This window comes from Odontesthes bonariensis, chromosome 16 (genome assembly GCF_027942865.1).
Source record: "Odontesthes bonariensis isolate fOdoBon6 chromosome 16, fOdoBon6.hap1, whole genome shotgun sequence".
Classification (NCBI taxonomy): Eukaryota; Metazoa; Chordata; class Actinopteri; order Atheriniformes; family Atherinopsidae; genus Odontesthes; species Odontesthes bonariensis.
Window position 1 is genome coordinate 11382175 of NC_134521.1, and position 17611 is coordinate 11399785.

A 17611-nucleotide genomic window follows, 5' to 3' on the forward strand; every position below is an offset into this window, starting at 1 on the left:
ACAAGACGCTGACATTGCTGTCTTTATGTTTTATGGTACTGTACAAAAGTCATTTCTTTATTTATTACAGTGGAAATAAAACTGGAAATACGTGAATCATGTTAAAACATGAGAAAGGCAAAAGTAGGGCACAGTTCTAATGATTGAAAGGTAGTATTTGGTCTGCCCACCTCTTCAACACAGCCTGAACCCTCATGGACAAGCTTTCTCTTCATTTCTTTAAGAAGTCTTCATGAATATTTAATTAGCCAACATTATCAGAATGTAATTTCACGTTCCAGTCGTTTTATGATTTCCCTTTCCACCCTCAGTGTGCTGCAAACACAAAAAGTGTAAAATGGTCATAGGCTAAATCCTCCAGGAGCATTGGCATCTGTAATGACCATGAGAGGGAAGTATCAGACCTGTAGTGGTGTGCGCGTGAGGGGGGGGGGGGGATGGGGGGGGCAGGCATTGGGAAGTTGGCAGTATTTAAGAGGTGGGTGTGGTTCACACATGCTTCATGACCGGGATTTGAGGATCCTGCAGACGCTCTCTGCGTGACCCCGCACCCTATCTCTGAATGATGATGTTCATAGAGAAACAGGGAACGTGAGTAGACTGAGGCCTGCCTCTCATTGTAAAAGAGGAAAAAAACCCAGTTAGTCTTCTGAGGACTTGTTTCTTGAAGCCACCCGTCTCTTCTTGGCTTAATTATTTTCTACATGATGCTCTTTGCAGATTTCAGTGATTCGATTCGAAGGCGGCTGACATCCTGATGAAGTGTCGGCAGAGGGAGGGAGGAGGCAACAGCAGAAAGGAAGGAAACGAGGATAACGTCACGAAGACCCGGAGTAAAACGGACGGCACAGCGTTTAATGGACGATCCTTGATGCGGGCCGGAGGAATATCTGGGGGCCAATTCTGATTGTTTACGCCGTTTTGGATGAAAATGTTTTTGTTTACTTAGCGGCCATGAAAAGGGGCGAAGCGCGTGCGTGAGGAAACGGTAACGCAGAGCAGCAGATCTCATCTTTCTTTTCTTTTCTCTTTTTTTCTGGAGCTCCTCTGAAGCAGAGAAATGGAAATGTGTGTAGCCCTCCTCTGTCTGCCTGTTTACTGAAAACAGCCTCATCGTGACACACGGAACTTTTTCAGTGGATCCCTTCTGAACTTCATCTTTAATGCGTGAAAAAGACAGCTATCTGAATCCTCCACGACATTTCGAGGACGTTGCTCTGAGTTTTTCTTGAAACCATCGGGAGAATTAACAGGTAGCCACCCTTTATCAGGCGCTGTGACAGCAGCCGCACAGTCGGTCAGTCTTTTCTGCGTAAGATGGCAGGGCGATGATGTGCGCATTCATGGAATCGTTTTGACCAAATGATTGCAGTTGCATCCACATTTTACGAGCTCATTATGTAAAAAGAGATGCAGTCAAGGCCTCCATGACTGTGCTGATCAATGGTTTGCATCCGTAGGGCCAATCCTCTGATGTGGCTCTTTTGATGCGGCTGATAGTGAAATAAAATCTCCATGAAGTGCATCTGCGGCCTTTGGCACCGCTGTCTCTTTTCTGTGGATTTTATTTCAGTGGGCTTGCGTGTACATACTGTAGCCGTGCACACATATTCTGAGACATTAACATCTTCTCTGGCATGTATGCGGTGGCTGAGGCTCGGCACTCTCCTCCATTTGCAGATGTAGCCATACTGTGGTGGTGTAGATGTGTGTCCAGAGGGGTGGGGCCAGTCAATTTTAGCATCTTTGGATTTCTGTCACCATGTGTTATGAAACATGCCCTAAAAGGCTTGTAAAGTCATCACCATCTCCCTTGTCTGCTGCTGGTCGTGGGCTACATCAGTCCAGGTGGGGTCTGCGTCTCTTTCACTCCCTTTTACTCACTGTCCACTGACATGATTTCATCACGAATCAGCTTGTCTTCCAGTCGATGCTCACAAGCAGCATCTGGCTGGACTCACCCAGGCCTGATCTTCTCCACCTCCCTCAGGTTTTTTTTCTCCTCACTGGCTAAATGAGCAGCTGTGCTAGGAGACTCATGATGCACCCCTTTTGGCTTCCATAAGGGTGTGTGATCCATCTGGTCGGAGGTCTCTCCAGGGAACTGTTGTCACCTATAGCTTAATGCCCTTCCTTGCATTGTGTACTGTATGCATGTTTGCTGCGGAGGGTTCTGGGGAATTTGAATTGCTGCTCAGATGCAAATACAGGCTGAATGAGTACCTGTGCTTTTACGGTAAAAGGAACAGGAAATTTGGCTTCCTACTAAATGCATGATGTGCCATACAGTTCGTGAGGTACTGCTTTAAAGAGAGTGTTCACTCTCTGCTGTGTGGTAGCAAAACTGGATGCTCAGTATTATCTTAGTTATTACAGATTATCCTCCTCAGTTAAACCTGACACGGTTGCATGCTCATAAACAGATTACAAGTGTTTTTCTAGCTGTGGCTTCGGTGAACTTTAGAGATTAAAATGTGTGCTACTATTTAATTATTTATTTCTCCAAATCAGGGGAGAAAAACATAGTAAACGCTTTAATCTCATTGAACGGTATTTGATGAAAGTTGACCCCAGAATTACTGGATTATGGAAGCATAAAACTATGATAACCCTAAATTGGATTTAGTAGTAGTTGTTGTATTAAATTTGAGGTGTTGCTTTATTTAAATCGGATTCCCATAGTTCAAAGTCGTGCTGTAACCAACAGGTGATTGCTTGGACAAATTCAAAAATGAGTGAGTTGGAGCAGCTTCGTCAGGAGGCCGAGCAGCTTAAGAACCAGATAAAAGTGAGTCACATTTTTATTGTTTTAAAAGTTCATCTTTAGCTTTAAAATTCTGATATATTTACTTGTGGTGTCATAATTGTATTTTTTGCCTGTGATTCCACGTTCATTAGGATGCCAGGAAAGCATGTGGAGATTCAACCCTGACACAGGTAAATGCTGCCAGATGTGCTGGGATATACAGTATGTCAGTCATTTTGGGGGTTTGATTTTAGGGATTATTCATCAATATGGGACAATTATGAACACGCTATACAGTATGTTAAGTTAATAATAAGACCCTGATAGAATCTCAACATGTTTTTAATGACGTGATGGCAGCAACACAGGCCAGAAAAGTAAGTGGCACTAAAAAGAAATAGCTTGAGAAACGTATTACAGCTAGTGAGGTTAATTGGCAAGACGTCAGTAACATGATTGGGTATAAACCGAGCACCATAGAGAGGCAGAGTCTCTCAGCAGTAAAGATAGGTTCAGCAGTCTGCAAAAAACTTTATCTACAAATTGTGGAGCAATTTCTTAATTTTCCTCAAAGTTAAACTGCAAAGACTTTGAATATTTGATAACATACAGTAAATAGTGTCATCATACGATGATAGCGGAAGGGACGTGGCTGAAGATCAATATTGGATGCTGGTGATCTTCTGGTCTTCTGGTAGCACTGCATTAAAAACAAATGTTTATGTTTATGTTTATGCATTTAGTAGACGCTTTTATCCAAAGCGACTTACAAATGAAAAAATATATAACATTACAGCTAATATCAAAGCTAACAATAAGCTACAAATATGACACAGTTCATCCTTCCATCCACAAATGCAGGTTAAAGCTCTATCATACAAAGAAGAAGCCATGTATGAACATGATCAAGAAACACAGCTGTCTTCTACAGGGCCAAAGCTTATTCAATATGGACTGAGACAAAGAAGAAAACTGTTCTGTGGTCAGACAAATCAAATTTTTTAATTGAAATCATGGACGCTGCATCCTCTGGACTTAAATGGAGAGGGTCCAATTGTTATATATTTGGCATCAGATATCGGCTTAAACTACAAAAAAAGATGGACCTAACCCTCCAGGTTTAAAAATATATAATATACCCTGTACTCATGTTCTCACCAGTGTTTTTTTTTAAACTTAATTTGAAAATTCTGATATAGCAAACATGTTACCCATGTGACTGATTGGATAATTATCTTCTATATCTGCTTCCAGAGAAATAGAAGATTTCTGGTGGCTGCTACGCTTTTTATTACAGCCATGTGCAACACAGCCCTGATTGCCATCCACTGATGACAAAGATCATAAAATACTCTCCAAAGCTACTGAGAAAAATTAGCCTCATGTGCATTATCTGTGAAAGAATAATTCAAAAGTTTGCTTCAAACTTGCTTTGCGAGTTGATGGAAACTGCTACAGAGGGAGCGCTTAACATCCATGAGAAAAAGACTCTGCTTTAAACTCTCTGTACTACAATATTTCAGGGATTGTTTTCCTGAAGAGTTTGTTGAATGATTTGCCTGAAAAGGTTGTAGTGTTTTAAATACGTCAAATAAAATAATCTTAGATAAAAGGGTATCCACAAACCACTGAGTTACTTAATATCGATTATGTCCATCTTTAGCTAAACATTTAGCTATTCCTAAACTATTTTAGTTTTCACTGTCTCACAGCTTCACCTTTAGTGTAGAACTCTATTTTTTACAACACATTACCCATTAAGACTAAAGGTAAATTTAATAAAAACCTATTTCCTCGTCAACCTAGATGGCTGCTGGTCTGGATCCTGTTGGACGGATTCAGATGCGGACAAGACGCACCCTCCGTGGCCACCTTGCCAAGATCTATGCCATGCACTGGGGCACAGACTCAAGGTGAGACTGTAGCCTTTCAATGTAATGCCTTCAATCTCTGCAATAACACCCGTCCCTGCATTAGAATATGCTTGCCCAGTTGATTCTGTCTAACTGTCTATGAGGATGGCTCGAGGAAAATATCTAAGTGATGTTGAGAGAGGGTTTGATGTTAAGCTACAGATATCAGGAGCGTTAGAAAAGGCAGCTCAACTGGCTGGTTTGTTTTAGGAGTAACAGTGAATCAAGTGACATCTGCAAACAGATCCTTTCATGTGATCCTGACATTTTAATAATGTCTTGACAAATATTGGATAGATTGTAAGGAAATCTGGGGGAATAAATGCTCCATTATAGGGAGCTGCAACAACTTTGTCCATCGTGTAATTTTTTAGTGGCGTCTGTTAACTGCCAGTGCTTAGAAAACAATGAACTTTAAATATGTTAGCTCTGCACCAAGTGCAGCTTCACAAAACAGATGGTTAGCATGACCTGTTTTTCCCCCAATTCATACAATCATTTGTAGTTTGATCAATGTTTATTTTGATAATTTTCCTGAATATTTTGGAAACACCACAATATGAAAAGAGTGAGCAGAAAACAACATGAAGGTCAGAAGAAAAGAGAATAAAGTCGCAAACCAGCACACATGCTTCCATCCATCCATCCCATCCATTTTCTATACCGCTGAATCCGTCGGTCGGGTCGCGGGTGGGCTGGAGCCTATCCCAGCGGTCAATGGGCGAGAGGCGGGGTGCACCCTGGACAGGCCGCCAGTCCATCACAGGTTCACACAGAGACAAACAAGACAAACAACCACACACACGCTCACATTCACTCCTAAGGACAATTTTAGAGACGCACACATGCTTGCTCGCGGTAAATGCTCTGCAGGATTACTTGCTATATGGGCACATGTGGTCATTTTCCTGAGTAATCACTAAGTAGCTGATTGGGTAATCTGGGCTAGAAGTCTTGAGTGAATTCTGCAGACATTTGCGCTGCTGTACATAGCCCCTCTGGAACGCGTCGAGAAGATTTTAGTTTTGCAGTGCCTGTGTGAAAAAGCCATAAATGTTTGTAAATGTCTTCCTTTTCTCACCTCTGCAGGCTTCTGGTTAGTGCCTCTCAAGATGGAAAACTGATCGTCTGGGACAGCTACACCACTAACAAGGTAAAGTCAGAAGTCATTAGGTCATCAGATAACTTGTCTGAACAAGAAGTGAAGATGGACTTAAATCCTACCTTCATACGAGATTAATTCAGTACATCTACATAAACATTTGAGCCAAGTTGCAGTTAGAATTTGACCTGAACATATAACTGGACCCCTGTCTTTGTCCCAGTATATAAGCACAGAATGGGAATTGGGAATATTTTTTTTGATGGACGTATGTAAGGTGGTAATACACTCCCATTCAGCTTGTTAGTTTTGGGCTTTTGGTTAATCTATAACGCACAGAAATACAAAGAAATGCATGTTATCTCTTGGGTTTATTCTTCCTGCTCGTCAAAGCCCTGGATGGTAACTGTGGAGCATGCCCAGAGCACCAGCACCAGTTTGAGTTTAGCTGAGCATTTACTTGCAGGAGAAATTTGACCCCCAACTGTATTATCTGGGTTTGTGAGTCCGGCTCTCAGAGCTTTGATTTTGTATGATGTTGGTTGGACTCTATTTTAAAAACCCAGATTTGACAATGACATATATATTTTTTCATCTATGATGAAAACATGCTGATCGACTCACCATAGCATAGCATATACAGCTGCAGTGCCAATGGAGGTCTGGTCTTGAAGAGCACATTTGGGTTTTCCTGCTACATAATAAATGTATTATAAAGGTCTTTGTTTTGCAATGTAAAAAAGGACAAAGTGCACATCAAATGGGAGTCATTCTATCTATTTGAAATGCTTTGTTGGCAGCTCCACTTCTACTTCCCCTCACCTGTCTTCTTTATCATGAAACACATTTTCTTAAAATCACAATGATGGAAAAAACATGATTGAGCAGCAACATGCTAACCGATGACAAAAGACTGAGTCTTTTTGGAGGGGTGCTTAAACAGATAGGAGCTAAAACTCACTAAGGGAAGAGATGCTGTGTGAGACTGGGCTTTCTTAATATTAAGGCATGTAAATGTCTTCTAATAGAACTACAAAATAAAGTTTAGAACAAGCAAAAAAGCCTGATTCAGGCCCATTTATATGATCATGTTCACAGTTTGTGGTTTCGTTTGATTATGCTTTTTTCCTCCTAGATACACGCCATTCCCCTGCGCTCCTCCTGGGTAATGACCTGTGCTTACGCCCCCTCTGGGAACTATGTTGCCTGCGGAGGCTTGGACAACATCTGCTCCATCTACTGCTTAAAGACACGTGAAGGCAACGCCAGGGTCAGCAGGGAACTGCTTGGTCATACAGGTGAGAGGGCATCGCACTCAGCTCTCCTCCGCCTCTGGTTTGTGTTTGGTTTCTTCTGCGAGTCAAACTAAATATCACGTTTCAAATGAGTGTGCACAGCACCCCGGCCTCGTGGGAAAGCACCACTCCCAAACCTCTAAACAATGATGATCGCTTTAGTGTGGTTAATTAATCAGAGGGTAACACGGTCTTAATAGGCTGGGACATCAACTCTTGTTTATGAGACTGATATATGACGCCATGGCTGCCGTATTTTATTCACATGTAAACATGTTGTTTTAGCAGACTGTTTGTTACTACAGCTCTTTAGATTTCTGTTCAGCATGGAGTGAGATACTTCAACTGGTAAATCCTGAAATTACCAGTTATATATCGAATATACTCATTATGAACAGTATAATTTTTCCACTTGGTTAAAATGTTAAAATCGATCCCAATTTAATGAAATTATCTTAAGGTTTAAAGCTTTGACACTAAAAACATTTTGTCATTTGTACCAATTATTATCCTATTTTCTTCCAACCCTTAATCTTATTGTTTTGTACATTCGGCGTACAGTTTAAATATATTTATGCCCGTCTTTAATCATTGTAATGCCACTCCAACACCCGAGACTTCATGATATTAAGTTTCATTAACCTCTGACCTTCTTTAATCTCAGGTTACCTGTCATGTTGCCGTTTCGTCGATGACAATCAAATCATCACAAGTTCAGGAGACACCACGTGGTGAGTTCCATAGGACAGAGCCTTTAAGATGCTCCCCTGAGCCCATCCCTGTTGACAGACTCTTTGTTCTTTGCCCCAGTGCAATGTGGGACATTGAGACAAGTCAGCAGACCACAGTTTTCTCGGGCCACACCGGTGATGTCATGAGTCTGTCCCTGTCGCCCGACCTGCGCATCTTCGTGTCAGGAGCCTGCGACGCCTCGGTCAAACTGTGGGACATCAGGGACAGCATGTGCCGGCAGACCTTTACAGGCCACGAGTCGGACATCAATGCCACCTGTGTGAGTGTGCTCAAGGGCATGACTTACCTTGTGTATATATATATATATATATATACACCTTATAAAAGCACAGAGGGGAAGGGATGTCAGAAGTGCAGTCTGTTAATCTTCAACAAACAACCAGGCTTCATTTCATGAAACTTAGTGGAGAGGTTTAGACTGGCCAATGGAAGACAGCAAAGACCTTTTTTTCATAATATTATATAATATACATTATGTAATATTATAAAGTAGACACTCGTGACACAATTACAGAGCATTTCTGACACAATAATTGGGACTGGTATCAGCTGTATCAGGATTATATCTCGCATGTACTGTTTAAAGGAATTATCCGCAGAGCAGCTCCAGTTTATCTTGTTGACGTCACACAGCGTCTTGTCTCCAGATTTGGGAGGGATTCAAGCAGACCGCGTGTCTCTTTGCTTCCCAACAGTTCTTTCCCAACGGCAGCGCCTTCGCCACAGGCTCCGATGACGCCACCTGCCGGCTGTTTGACCTCCGAGCGGACCAGGAGCTCAGCGTCTATTGCCACGACAACATCATCTGTGGCATCACCTCTGTGGCTTTCTCACGCTCCGGCCGTCTACTGCTGGCTGGTTACGACGACTTTAACTGCAACATCTGGGACGCCATGAAGGGAGACAGAGCAGGTGGGTGGAACGGGCGAGAAAATCAGGGGGAATGTCTAGTTGTTTTAACCTAACATAACACACTTTACCATCTATTATTATTTATATACAAAGGTTATAGGATGCTCATTGCAACAACAGTAAATCGACTGTTTTAAGTGGCTCCTGTTTTTAGTTACAGTATCCCAAATTCTTTAGAAGAAGGGTTTTGAATCAAAATACCTGAAGATATAATCCAAAATCTTTGACAAGCACATAATTCTGATTTGTACCTGCAAACTACAATGCAAATTTTTCCCATTAATCACAATTAAATCCAAGTTTAGGTGTGATTTGTGAGAAAACAGTTTCCTGCCTCGAGCCCTGCTGTGTGACTTACTAAATAAAACATTCAACAGCAACAAGAGGTCTTTTGTTTCTCCCCGTTCCTCCTGTAGGAGTCCTGGCTGGCCATGACAATCGTGTGAGCTGTCTGGGGGTGACTGATGACGGCATAGCGGCGTCCACGGGGTCCTGGGACAGCTTCCTTAAGATCTGGAACTGAGCCATGCACATAAACAGCAAACACACGCACGTCCAGCAGACACACACTGCTCCCATCTTTGGGACACGGTTTGCACCCTGTGCTCACACTGTATGTAAGATTCAACAGAAAAACTGCAACATTGTACAATACATAATATATATGACTTAGGTATGAGTTTCCACACACCCCCCCACCCCGACACACACACGTAATCTGTAAAATATCCAATGTGACCAAATACAGTTGAATCTTCAGCTGCTCCAATAAAAACACAAGCACCACTGTTACCTGACGCCTTTTAACATACACACACACACACACACACACACATATATTTCTCCAGAGAGACACTGCTCCTCCGCTTTAGAAGAGGAGAAGACATCAATGGACAATTCTGTCTTTGTTTACAATGAAGTTCAAAATGCACTTCAGATTTTTCTGTACCGTATTTGTCTCAGTATCTTAAGAATGCTAATGTGAAGGAGGAACCGCTTAGGACCATTAACACTTAAAAAAAAAAATCAAATCCACTGACATGTGGTGCATATCATGTAGTCACTTTTTTCTTTGGAAATAAATAGATGTTTACCGCCACTTTATATTTAGTACATCTGCGCTACGGGTTTTATTTTGTTTTGCTTCTTGCCGTTTTGTTTTACGCATACTTTATCCATGTTCTCCCTGTGTGCCTCAGATACACTGATAATTAGAAACTATTGATACAGTTAAATCGACTCAAAGTGATCCGGAATGAAAGAGGAAAAATTACAGCATAATAAGACGCATCTTTACAGGCAGGAGCCAGTATTCATACTTTGACTTTGTCATTGTATTATCTGGACATTACTATGGTATAATTGTACATATTATTAATAAATATCTGCCTCTCCTACTAGATATTGTGGTTTCTTTGTGAATCTAAAGCAACCTATTTTGAGGCCTTCCTCTGAAATTGTTGTGACTCTCCATTACTCATTTTTCCCATCTGCACTTTTCACGAGTAGTGGCTTAATTGCACTGCATGAACTCTCCGAATACTGAAATCTGCTCTCACTTTCTGGATTTAAACTGTGTCGTATGTAGTTTTAACTAAAGGCAAAAGAAGTCTGTTTGTACCGAGTTGTAGATGCACTCCAAAGAATTCTTTTATTTCCTGAAATTCCATAAAACACGTGCAAAAAACTACGTTCGTCTGTGTCAACAGTGTTTCATGTGATAATCTAGTTAGGATTCTGCACGTGCAAATCTAACTTTTGGAATTTCTGTGACCTCACACAGCTCGTGTGATCTCTGAAGTGGCATTATATCAGAATATAGATTTGTCTGCTAACTGATCATTTATAGTTGGGCTCAAATTGAATTCCTTCGGTCAATTGATTCGATTGACCTGATTAAAAAAAAAAATGAATCAGAAAAATTAAAGAAATTTTTTTCTTTCTCATAAATAACAGCTTTAACTCTAGGGTTAGCGTTGGTAATACTTCATGGGGTATAAATAAACATATATATAATTTATTTTTTAAGGTATTTTGGTCTTTAGCCACCAGATGGTGCTGTTGCTCATAATGAGGATTGGAGGATTTTAGTTCAGTTAATCTGCGATTTCTTTTATCAAGTGGCAGCCAAAATGGCTCCAAAAAGGATCAATTTAAAAGATAAATTAAATAAAACGAAATGTGTTAAACCCTCATCACATCACAAAGAAAGAAGGAAAGCGACTGGAGCCAGAAATGAGATCTAGGTCTTTTATTTTTCAAACAATCTGTATTAAGACATGAATTCATTCAACACAATCTTTTGAAAGTTTAAAGTATCAGTTTATGAAATACAATCTAGTGTTAACCTCTCACAAGTAACACAGACACGCGCACACTAAAACATTGCAAAGATGTTTACCGCTTTAAAAAAAGTTATTGAAAAAGAATGATGGAAACTGTATTTCTGTCCAAAGATCCTGATGGTTTAGAGCTCTCTGCCTCCCTCCCAGCTGCAGCTGTTAGTCCGTTCACATGTGATAAATAGAAGCCATGAAAGAGGATGTTGTCAGTTTTTAAGTTTAGCATTTCTTTTCCCAGGCAGCTTCTGAGAATCCACCGTCACAGCCATCATCCCAACAGGTGATGAGTGAAGCTGACAGAGAAGCAGTTATTTCTTGTGACAAACTAAAGTACAGAAAGATTGTGTAACACGCAAACCAACCTACATTTAGTCTGCCAAAGGCCACTGGAGAATCACTACCTGCCAGCCACACTGAGATGGAGCGTCAGGGTTTTGATTTGTTCGAATGCTCGTATTGCTTGAATAAAGAAGCGATTCAGTTGTGCCTCTTTTTCGAATGACGACCGCGCATCTCGGCTGTTCGAGTCGCAAGAATTCAGAAATCAAATTTGTAAACTTAAAGCCACACCGACACTTCTCTCCACAAATGATAATGAGCAGTGAGGTTCAGGTCTTTTTTATGAGCCCCAATTCTACATCCTAAGGTGCTTTTTTTCCTTCTTCTCTTCTGTGTTCCAGACTGAGACCCACTGCTGTTGGAAACGTCTCCCTCAGTTAGATCACATGACCTCAACCTTAAACTGCGATGCTCAGCCTCATGCGTTCAACAGTGCAAATTCTGTACTTGAAATGAATCCTTTTAGGTAAATGATGATGCTATGGCTTATTTTTTTTCTACACATTTGTGCTGCTTTTAGAATTTTTGAAACTTTACAGTGTTCAAATCTTCTGTGTGCCCAAGTTACACAATTTGATCTTATTTAATTACAAATTAAGTAGTCTGACAACATTCATCCAACAAACACAACTGGCTCATAATAAAACTTCTGTGTTAAAGGAGCAATCGACTGATTTTACACGTCAGAGCTCGTTGGAAGTTCTGCAACGACTTCAGCGAGACCCACGCGTCAACATGGCGAAAAAGAACAGTCGAGCCAATGATTTCGATGTTCCCAACCCATCCTCAGGCTCGTGGTCTTAGATACCAACCATTACCAGCTGAAATGAAGCAGTTCAGCAGGCTTTACGCAGCAAAACTCCAACACCTGTGATCGGACTTTGATGTGTAAAATCTGTATTTTATACACGTATTAAGCCGTCAAGCAATGATTATAGACTTTCCCACCATGTTGTTTTGACAAATTGATCAATTCATTTCTCACAGAACTCCATCTATGATGATCACCTGAGAATATGTACAGCCCGTCAGCCCCTGTGGGTAATTTACAGCAGAGGCCTGATCCAAAACCAATGTCTCACCTCTTTTGCTAAGAACTAGATTTTTGCCTGGGTAACGCAACATAAACGCTGAACTATTTGACACTGTGCACATGCACACAGCAGTCTCAGCTGAATACTTGCTCATCAACAACAACGGTTTAGACTGATTTGATGCCAACAAGCTCGACGACCCGACAGAATGAGGAAAAAAAAAGAAAAAAAGCTTCCATCTCCCCGTTCCACTCAGTTACAGCTTTGATCGCTCTGCTTTAAAATACATTGTGCTTGGGTTAATAGTGTTGAACACATATTTATATAAATACAAACTGTCATATAGATGTACATTCACTTTTATTTCTCAATAGACTAATTTACAGATTTTATAAAATAGGCTTCTCAGAATATACCAGGCTACTCTCCCCACTACAAGATTACACAATCAAACGTTATTGAAGGATAAGCGCTTATTTTATCTGTGCAGCATGAACTTATATTATCTGAGCAGACAGAGTTTCAGTTGACGTGCACTTTTCTCTACAAACAGGTTTCATACACATATAAATGGCTTTTCTCTATGCTGGCTCCCACTAAGAGCGGATCCCTTTCACCCAGTTTTAATGAACGTGCAGCAGCTTCTTTCTTATTGCCACTTTCTGATTGGATCATTGGCTGTTTATCTTTTAAGGTGATGCCAAAAAAGGCATCTCAAGCTTATTTAAGGGATATTCAGGATTTTATTTAAGTGCACTTAACCGGCACCGAATGTTAATCATAAAAAGGGACCAAATATGGTTGTGCCTCTTCTTCTTCTTCGTGTTATTTCAAGTAAGAGACGAATAAAGGTGGGGCAGGTGGCGTGGGGCCTCGCAACCCTTTACTAAAACTTCTCTTCTTCCCAAATCCAAGGCACTGCTTAAACTGTAAACATGGCAGATTGATGAAGAGAAGAGACTAAACTAAACAATGAGAGCCAGAACTCCTGGTGGAGTGCAACAGAGAAATCTGTACGGTGGGTCATGGCACAAAAGAGATATTTAACAACAAAAACACATTTGCTTGAAGGGAAAACTAATTTTGATACAGTACTATATCATCTATTTCAATGGCTTACATGCACACTAAAGTATCTGCTTGAGATATATATGTATGTCTACTGAAGTAAAGTTTCTTCCATGCCCATAAACCATCCATCTATAGAATCTGTGACCTGTTGCTCCCTGCCCTGAACATGTGCCGCAGTCTTGATAGCGTTCGTTAGGACGATATAAAATGCCTCTCTTTGATAGGCTGGATCTGCCATTTAAGCATCTGATGGCAGCTTTCAGATGCTTTCAGACGATTGCTCTATCCCACTGATCACCAACCGAGATTCCTCTCATAACTGCCAAAAGCTTTTCAGACTGGGAAACCACAACAACAACAGATACAGATGCACTAATTTGTCAGAAAAGAAAAAAACTACTCCATCATAAAAGGCAGGAGTGAGTGCCACCATCTCGACTTTAAAATGTCCGCCTGTACCAACCAAAGTGCACAAAGAGAACTGACTGACAAAAAGCTTAATTCAGGAGGGGAAAGTTACCTGCATGACACGGTTATACTTACGAAAAGTCAGGTGGAACTAAAAGAAAGCTGGAGGAAAACACTGGCTGGTGACCTGTGGGAATAGCTTTTTTTCCCTCTTCACATACAGCCTCCAATTTAGCTCTTCATCCTTTGGCCTTGATTCCCACCTTGCTGCAAAATATATTTGAACTTTGGCAGAATGCAAAGATATAAGACACATTAAGTCTCATGAGTTCCAGCCGTGTTCTCCAAAGTGCTTGATGAGATGGAGCCCTCTGTCGCGCCGCAGAGTCCCCGTACGTTAAACCTTTCTACCGGCCCGAGACGGAAAAGAACTACAGCACGCAGAGAGCCGTCCTACTGCAAACACTTCTCACACAAACAGCCACACCGACCAAACAGTCTAACAACTAAAATATAGTACAGTAGAGCAGATACCTCTATGATAGGAAGGTAACACGCCCTCCCTCCACACGTCTTAGATATCATCCCCTCTTCTCTCTAAAGCCATCACCACACTGCCGCACGCACTGCTTTCCCTCTTCAAACACTCCAAGAGAATAGGATATATTGCAATATAATGGCAACATACTTACAGTAAATTAAGAAAACCAGTAGGCTAATACCAATACAGAATCACTACATATAAATATTAAATTTGTATATTTTGTAAATCTATGAAAACAAGAAGTTTAGATACGACTCTAATGAGACATATAATTAATGGCTTTGCCTCAGAAATCTTCGCACTGGTTTGTATCATTTCTTTAAGATTTGAAACTGAAATCACTTTAGTTTTTAAAGCATTCAAGGCCTATTTGATGCAATCAAATCAAACAAAACAAACAAAAAAAAACACAGAAAGCGGGGCCTCTGGTTATCATCTGCTTCGCCCTGACTTTAATGTCTCTAAAGTCCTTCCTTTAAACCTTTCAAACAATTGAGACCCACAAGAAACGGCAGATGGCCGTTCCAACATTTGAATTTTCCTTTTCTCACGTGCCTGGACAGTGGCTGTCCCAGAGGCCTGCGGAGGATTCTGATCTGAGTGTCAGGTGCTATTTACAGAGTCATTTTCGACATATAGGATTGGTAAATAATGCCTTCCTCTTAACGTACTGTAGAGCCATCTAGGAATGTTAACACACTTCACAATTAGGAACTAAATAGTTACAACTGAACACAGGTCCACCAAGAAATGTAAATCAAGCAGGAATATATTTACACAGTACAAACTAATAGATGTATTGACAATTGAAGCTCATCAGCAATTTTTCACGAGGATTCCAGGGAGAACTTCATCGAGAGGCCTCTGTAGAAACTGCGTCTTAAGGAGTGTAGGCTGGAATGGATTGGGTGATTGTTGGTGTGTGTGTGTTCCTGTGTGCGATTGTGTGTTTGTTTTGCAGTACGAGTGCTTGAGTGAGAGCGAGTTGTAGAGAAAGAGAGAGTGATGTTCACATTTGTGTGCATGCTTAAGCGAGGATTGCGGATGCACTCGGTTCTCCGGACCCTGCTGGGTTCCACACACCGACCGGAGCAGCTGTTCCTTCACCAGTTCATGATGCAGTTTCTGTTCAGAGTCATGAAGTACACCTGGCTGCTGCCTCCAGAGCGCACCGAGGCGAAGAACACCTGAGGACCGGCACACAGTTACATCTTTAGGAACATTAATAGTGTAATCAGTGCTGTAATCAGTCAAGAAAACAGTGATCCCACTTTTACTCTGCGTGCTACATACATGCTTCCTGCACGTTTTCCAGTTCAAAATTCTAAAAAAAAAAAAAAAAAAAAAGATTTCTCGGTTGACTTTTCAGCCATTTGTGACATCCAAGAACACATGTAGAGATTTATCAAATGGATCAATGGATATTCTGACCATGTGTGCTTTTATGCTGCATCCATTTGCCAGAAGATTTTAGTTCTTGGTTCGGTAGCTCATTCAAATCAGTTATGAGCAACTTGGAAATCAGGTTCTTGTCCTAAGACGCATTAATTTAGAGAGGATGTAGCCTGAACCGCTAACTGGAAACCCATTCCTCCACCCGATTGGCGCCTACACACCCGTGAACATGCATGTATCTGTGGGGGATCAGTCTGTAGCTTATAATGTGGGGTCTCAAAAACAAAGACCTGGAAATGACACTTTTCCACACTGTGAAACTGCGCAAGAACCCTGGAAATATGGAGTTAGCTGATTAGTGTGGCTCCCTTTAGGTTACGGGATGATTTCTTGGTTTAGAGCCGTGACTTTTTGGAGTCTTTCACTTTCACTGTGAGAGCAGTGATTTGGGTAGAATCCCCCGTATAACCGCCACTTCCCTGTTTTCATCCTTTGTGTTTCTACCGGTTAAACAAATAACTTCAAAGTTCTGGTAGGAGATCATTGTTGGCTGGCTGATCTCTGAATAAACGGTGAATAAGCTGCACTCTCTGGTTTCAGATTTTGAGAAAAGTAACCATCACCTGTGGAAACCTCGTGGTGTTGTTGTGCCTTACCTTGTCGTTCCTCTCGCAGAGGAACTTCAGCCTCTGAGCTCGTTTGTGCATGAAGACGCCGTCCAAGTGGCCGGTCTCCACAGAGCGGATCTCAATGGCCTTTTCTCCCCAGCCCATGATCTGGTTTGAGCAGATATGAGCTAAAGAGCAAAGTGCAACATTAGCAATGAACAAGTTGATTTATACAGTTCACACAACAGGTTTTCATGTCTTTGACCCGTACCAACAGAGGTGGGCATCTCGCCCCACTGCAGGACGACGTCCTTGATGATGCGTCCGTAGGTGTTCACGTAGACGCCTTCGTCCTCGTAACACACCAGCATCTCCATGCCATCGGAGTTGGGCAGGAACACGATTGCGTGTGGGGTCACATGGCTTTGGATCTGTTTGAGAAGAACGCAGATAGAATAAACTCGTGCATGTTTCACTTCTCCAAACACGCTGCTGCCCGTCGGCGGTGCAACTTACGTGAACAGGGATGTAGATGTCATAGTTGTTTCCGGAGTCCACATCAATAGCATGAAAGCCGGCGCAGGAGCCGTAGATAACCTTCAACCTCTGGCCTTCCTCCACTGTCAGGTCGACCAGGACGGGCCTGTGTGGCAGGTCTGCGAAAGACTGGTCCAAAGTGGGGTGGAGGAGGTTTGGAAGCACAGGGAGAAGGTGAGCAGATAACCAACTTGGATGCTCTTAACAGAACTAATCCAGCTCAGGAAAGGGGACACTTACCTTGAAGGCCATGAATTTGTGATAAGGTTTGGGCGCCCAAGCATATACTTCCACTGCATTCTTTAAAGCAATCACCAGGAACTTTATCCTCTCATATTTCACTGGACAGAACAACCACAAGGCCAGCGGACATTAGACACTCGTAATCAATAATTCACTGTGCCGAATGTATTAATAAGAATTTCTCCTCAGAGGAATAGAATAACAACAAACATCTGCCACTCACCCACTTTGTAGTGCACACAGCCCTCCATCTCCCCCACAGTGGTCCAGCCTTGCTTCTTTTCCACCTCGGGGTCATTATGGAGGATCTTATTCCTCAGCCACGCCAGGTAGTAGACACGCACCTTGTTTTTCTTGCCTAAATAAACA

The 17611-nt window shown here is 41.7% G+C and overlaps 2 protein-coding genes across 8 annotated transcripts in view; one reads left to right on the forward strand and one right to left on the reverse strand.

Annotated features, from left to right (window-relative positions):
• The first annotated feature begins 505 nt into the window (after positions 1-505).
• gnb2 (guanine nucleotide binding protein (G protein), beta polypeptide 2) lies at positions 506-10123 on the forward strand. Its single transcript, XM_075487857.1, has 11 exons — positions 506-591; positions 721-1253; positions 2708-2788; positions 2899-2937; positions 4553-4659; positions 5749-5812; positions 6897-7059; positions 7721-7787; positions 7867-8068; positions 8505-8721; positions 9138-10123. Exons 3-11 carry the CDS (start codon positions 2732-2734, stop codon positions 9242-9244), a joined length of 1023 nt encoding a protein of 340 aa, XP_075343972.1. The 5' UTR covers positions 506-591; positions 721-1253; positions 2708-2731; the 3' UTR covers positions 9245-10123.
• An 834-nt stretch (positions 10124-10957) lies between these two features.
• mink1 (misshapen-like kinase 1) overlaps positions 10958-17611 on the reverse strand; it is a 28468-nt gene continuing 21814 nt past the window's right edge. For all 7 annotated transcript variants that reach the window (XM_075487832.1, XM_075487836.1, XM_075487834.1 and 4 more), the window contains 6 exons: positions 17466-17600; positions 17240-17340; positions 16979-17128; positions 16734-16893; positions 16511-16650; positions 10958-15646 (listed from right to left, as the gene is read on the reverse strand). In XM_075487832.1, the coding sequence (XP_075343947.1) occupies positions 15563-15646; positions 16511-16650; positions 16734-16893; positions 16979-17128; positions 17240-17340; positions 17466-17600 (770 nt within the window). In that variant the 3' untranslated portion in view covers positions 10958-15562. The remainder of the gene's footprint in view (positions 15647-16510; positions 16651-16733; positions 16894-16978; positions 17129-17239; positions 17341-17465; positions 17601-17611) is intronic.

Bases quoted from the DNA above. Each gene is read 5' to 3' on its own strand.
- gnb2 (XM_075487857.1), top strand. From the start codon at position 2,732: ATGAGTGAGTTGGAGCAGCTTCGTCAGGAGGCCGAGCAGCTTAAGAAC. The intron at 4,660-5,748 runs GTGAGACTGTAG...TCACCTCTGCAG, and splicing joins CACTGGGGCACAGACTCAAG to GCTTCTGGTTAGTGCCTCTC. The intron at 8,069-8,504 runs GTGAGTGTGCTC...GCTTCCCAACAG, and splicing joins CGGACATCAATGCCACCTGT to TTCTTTCCCAACGGCAGCGC.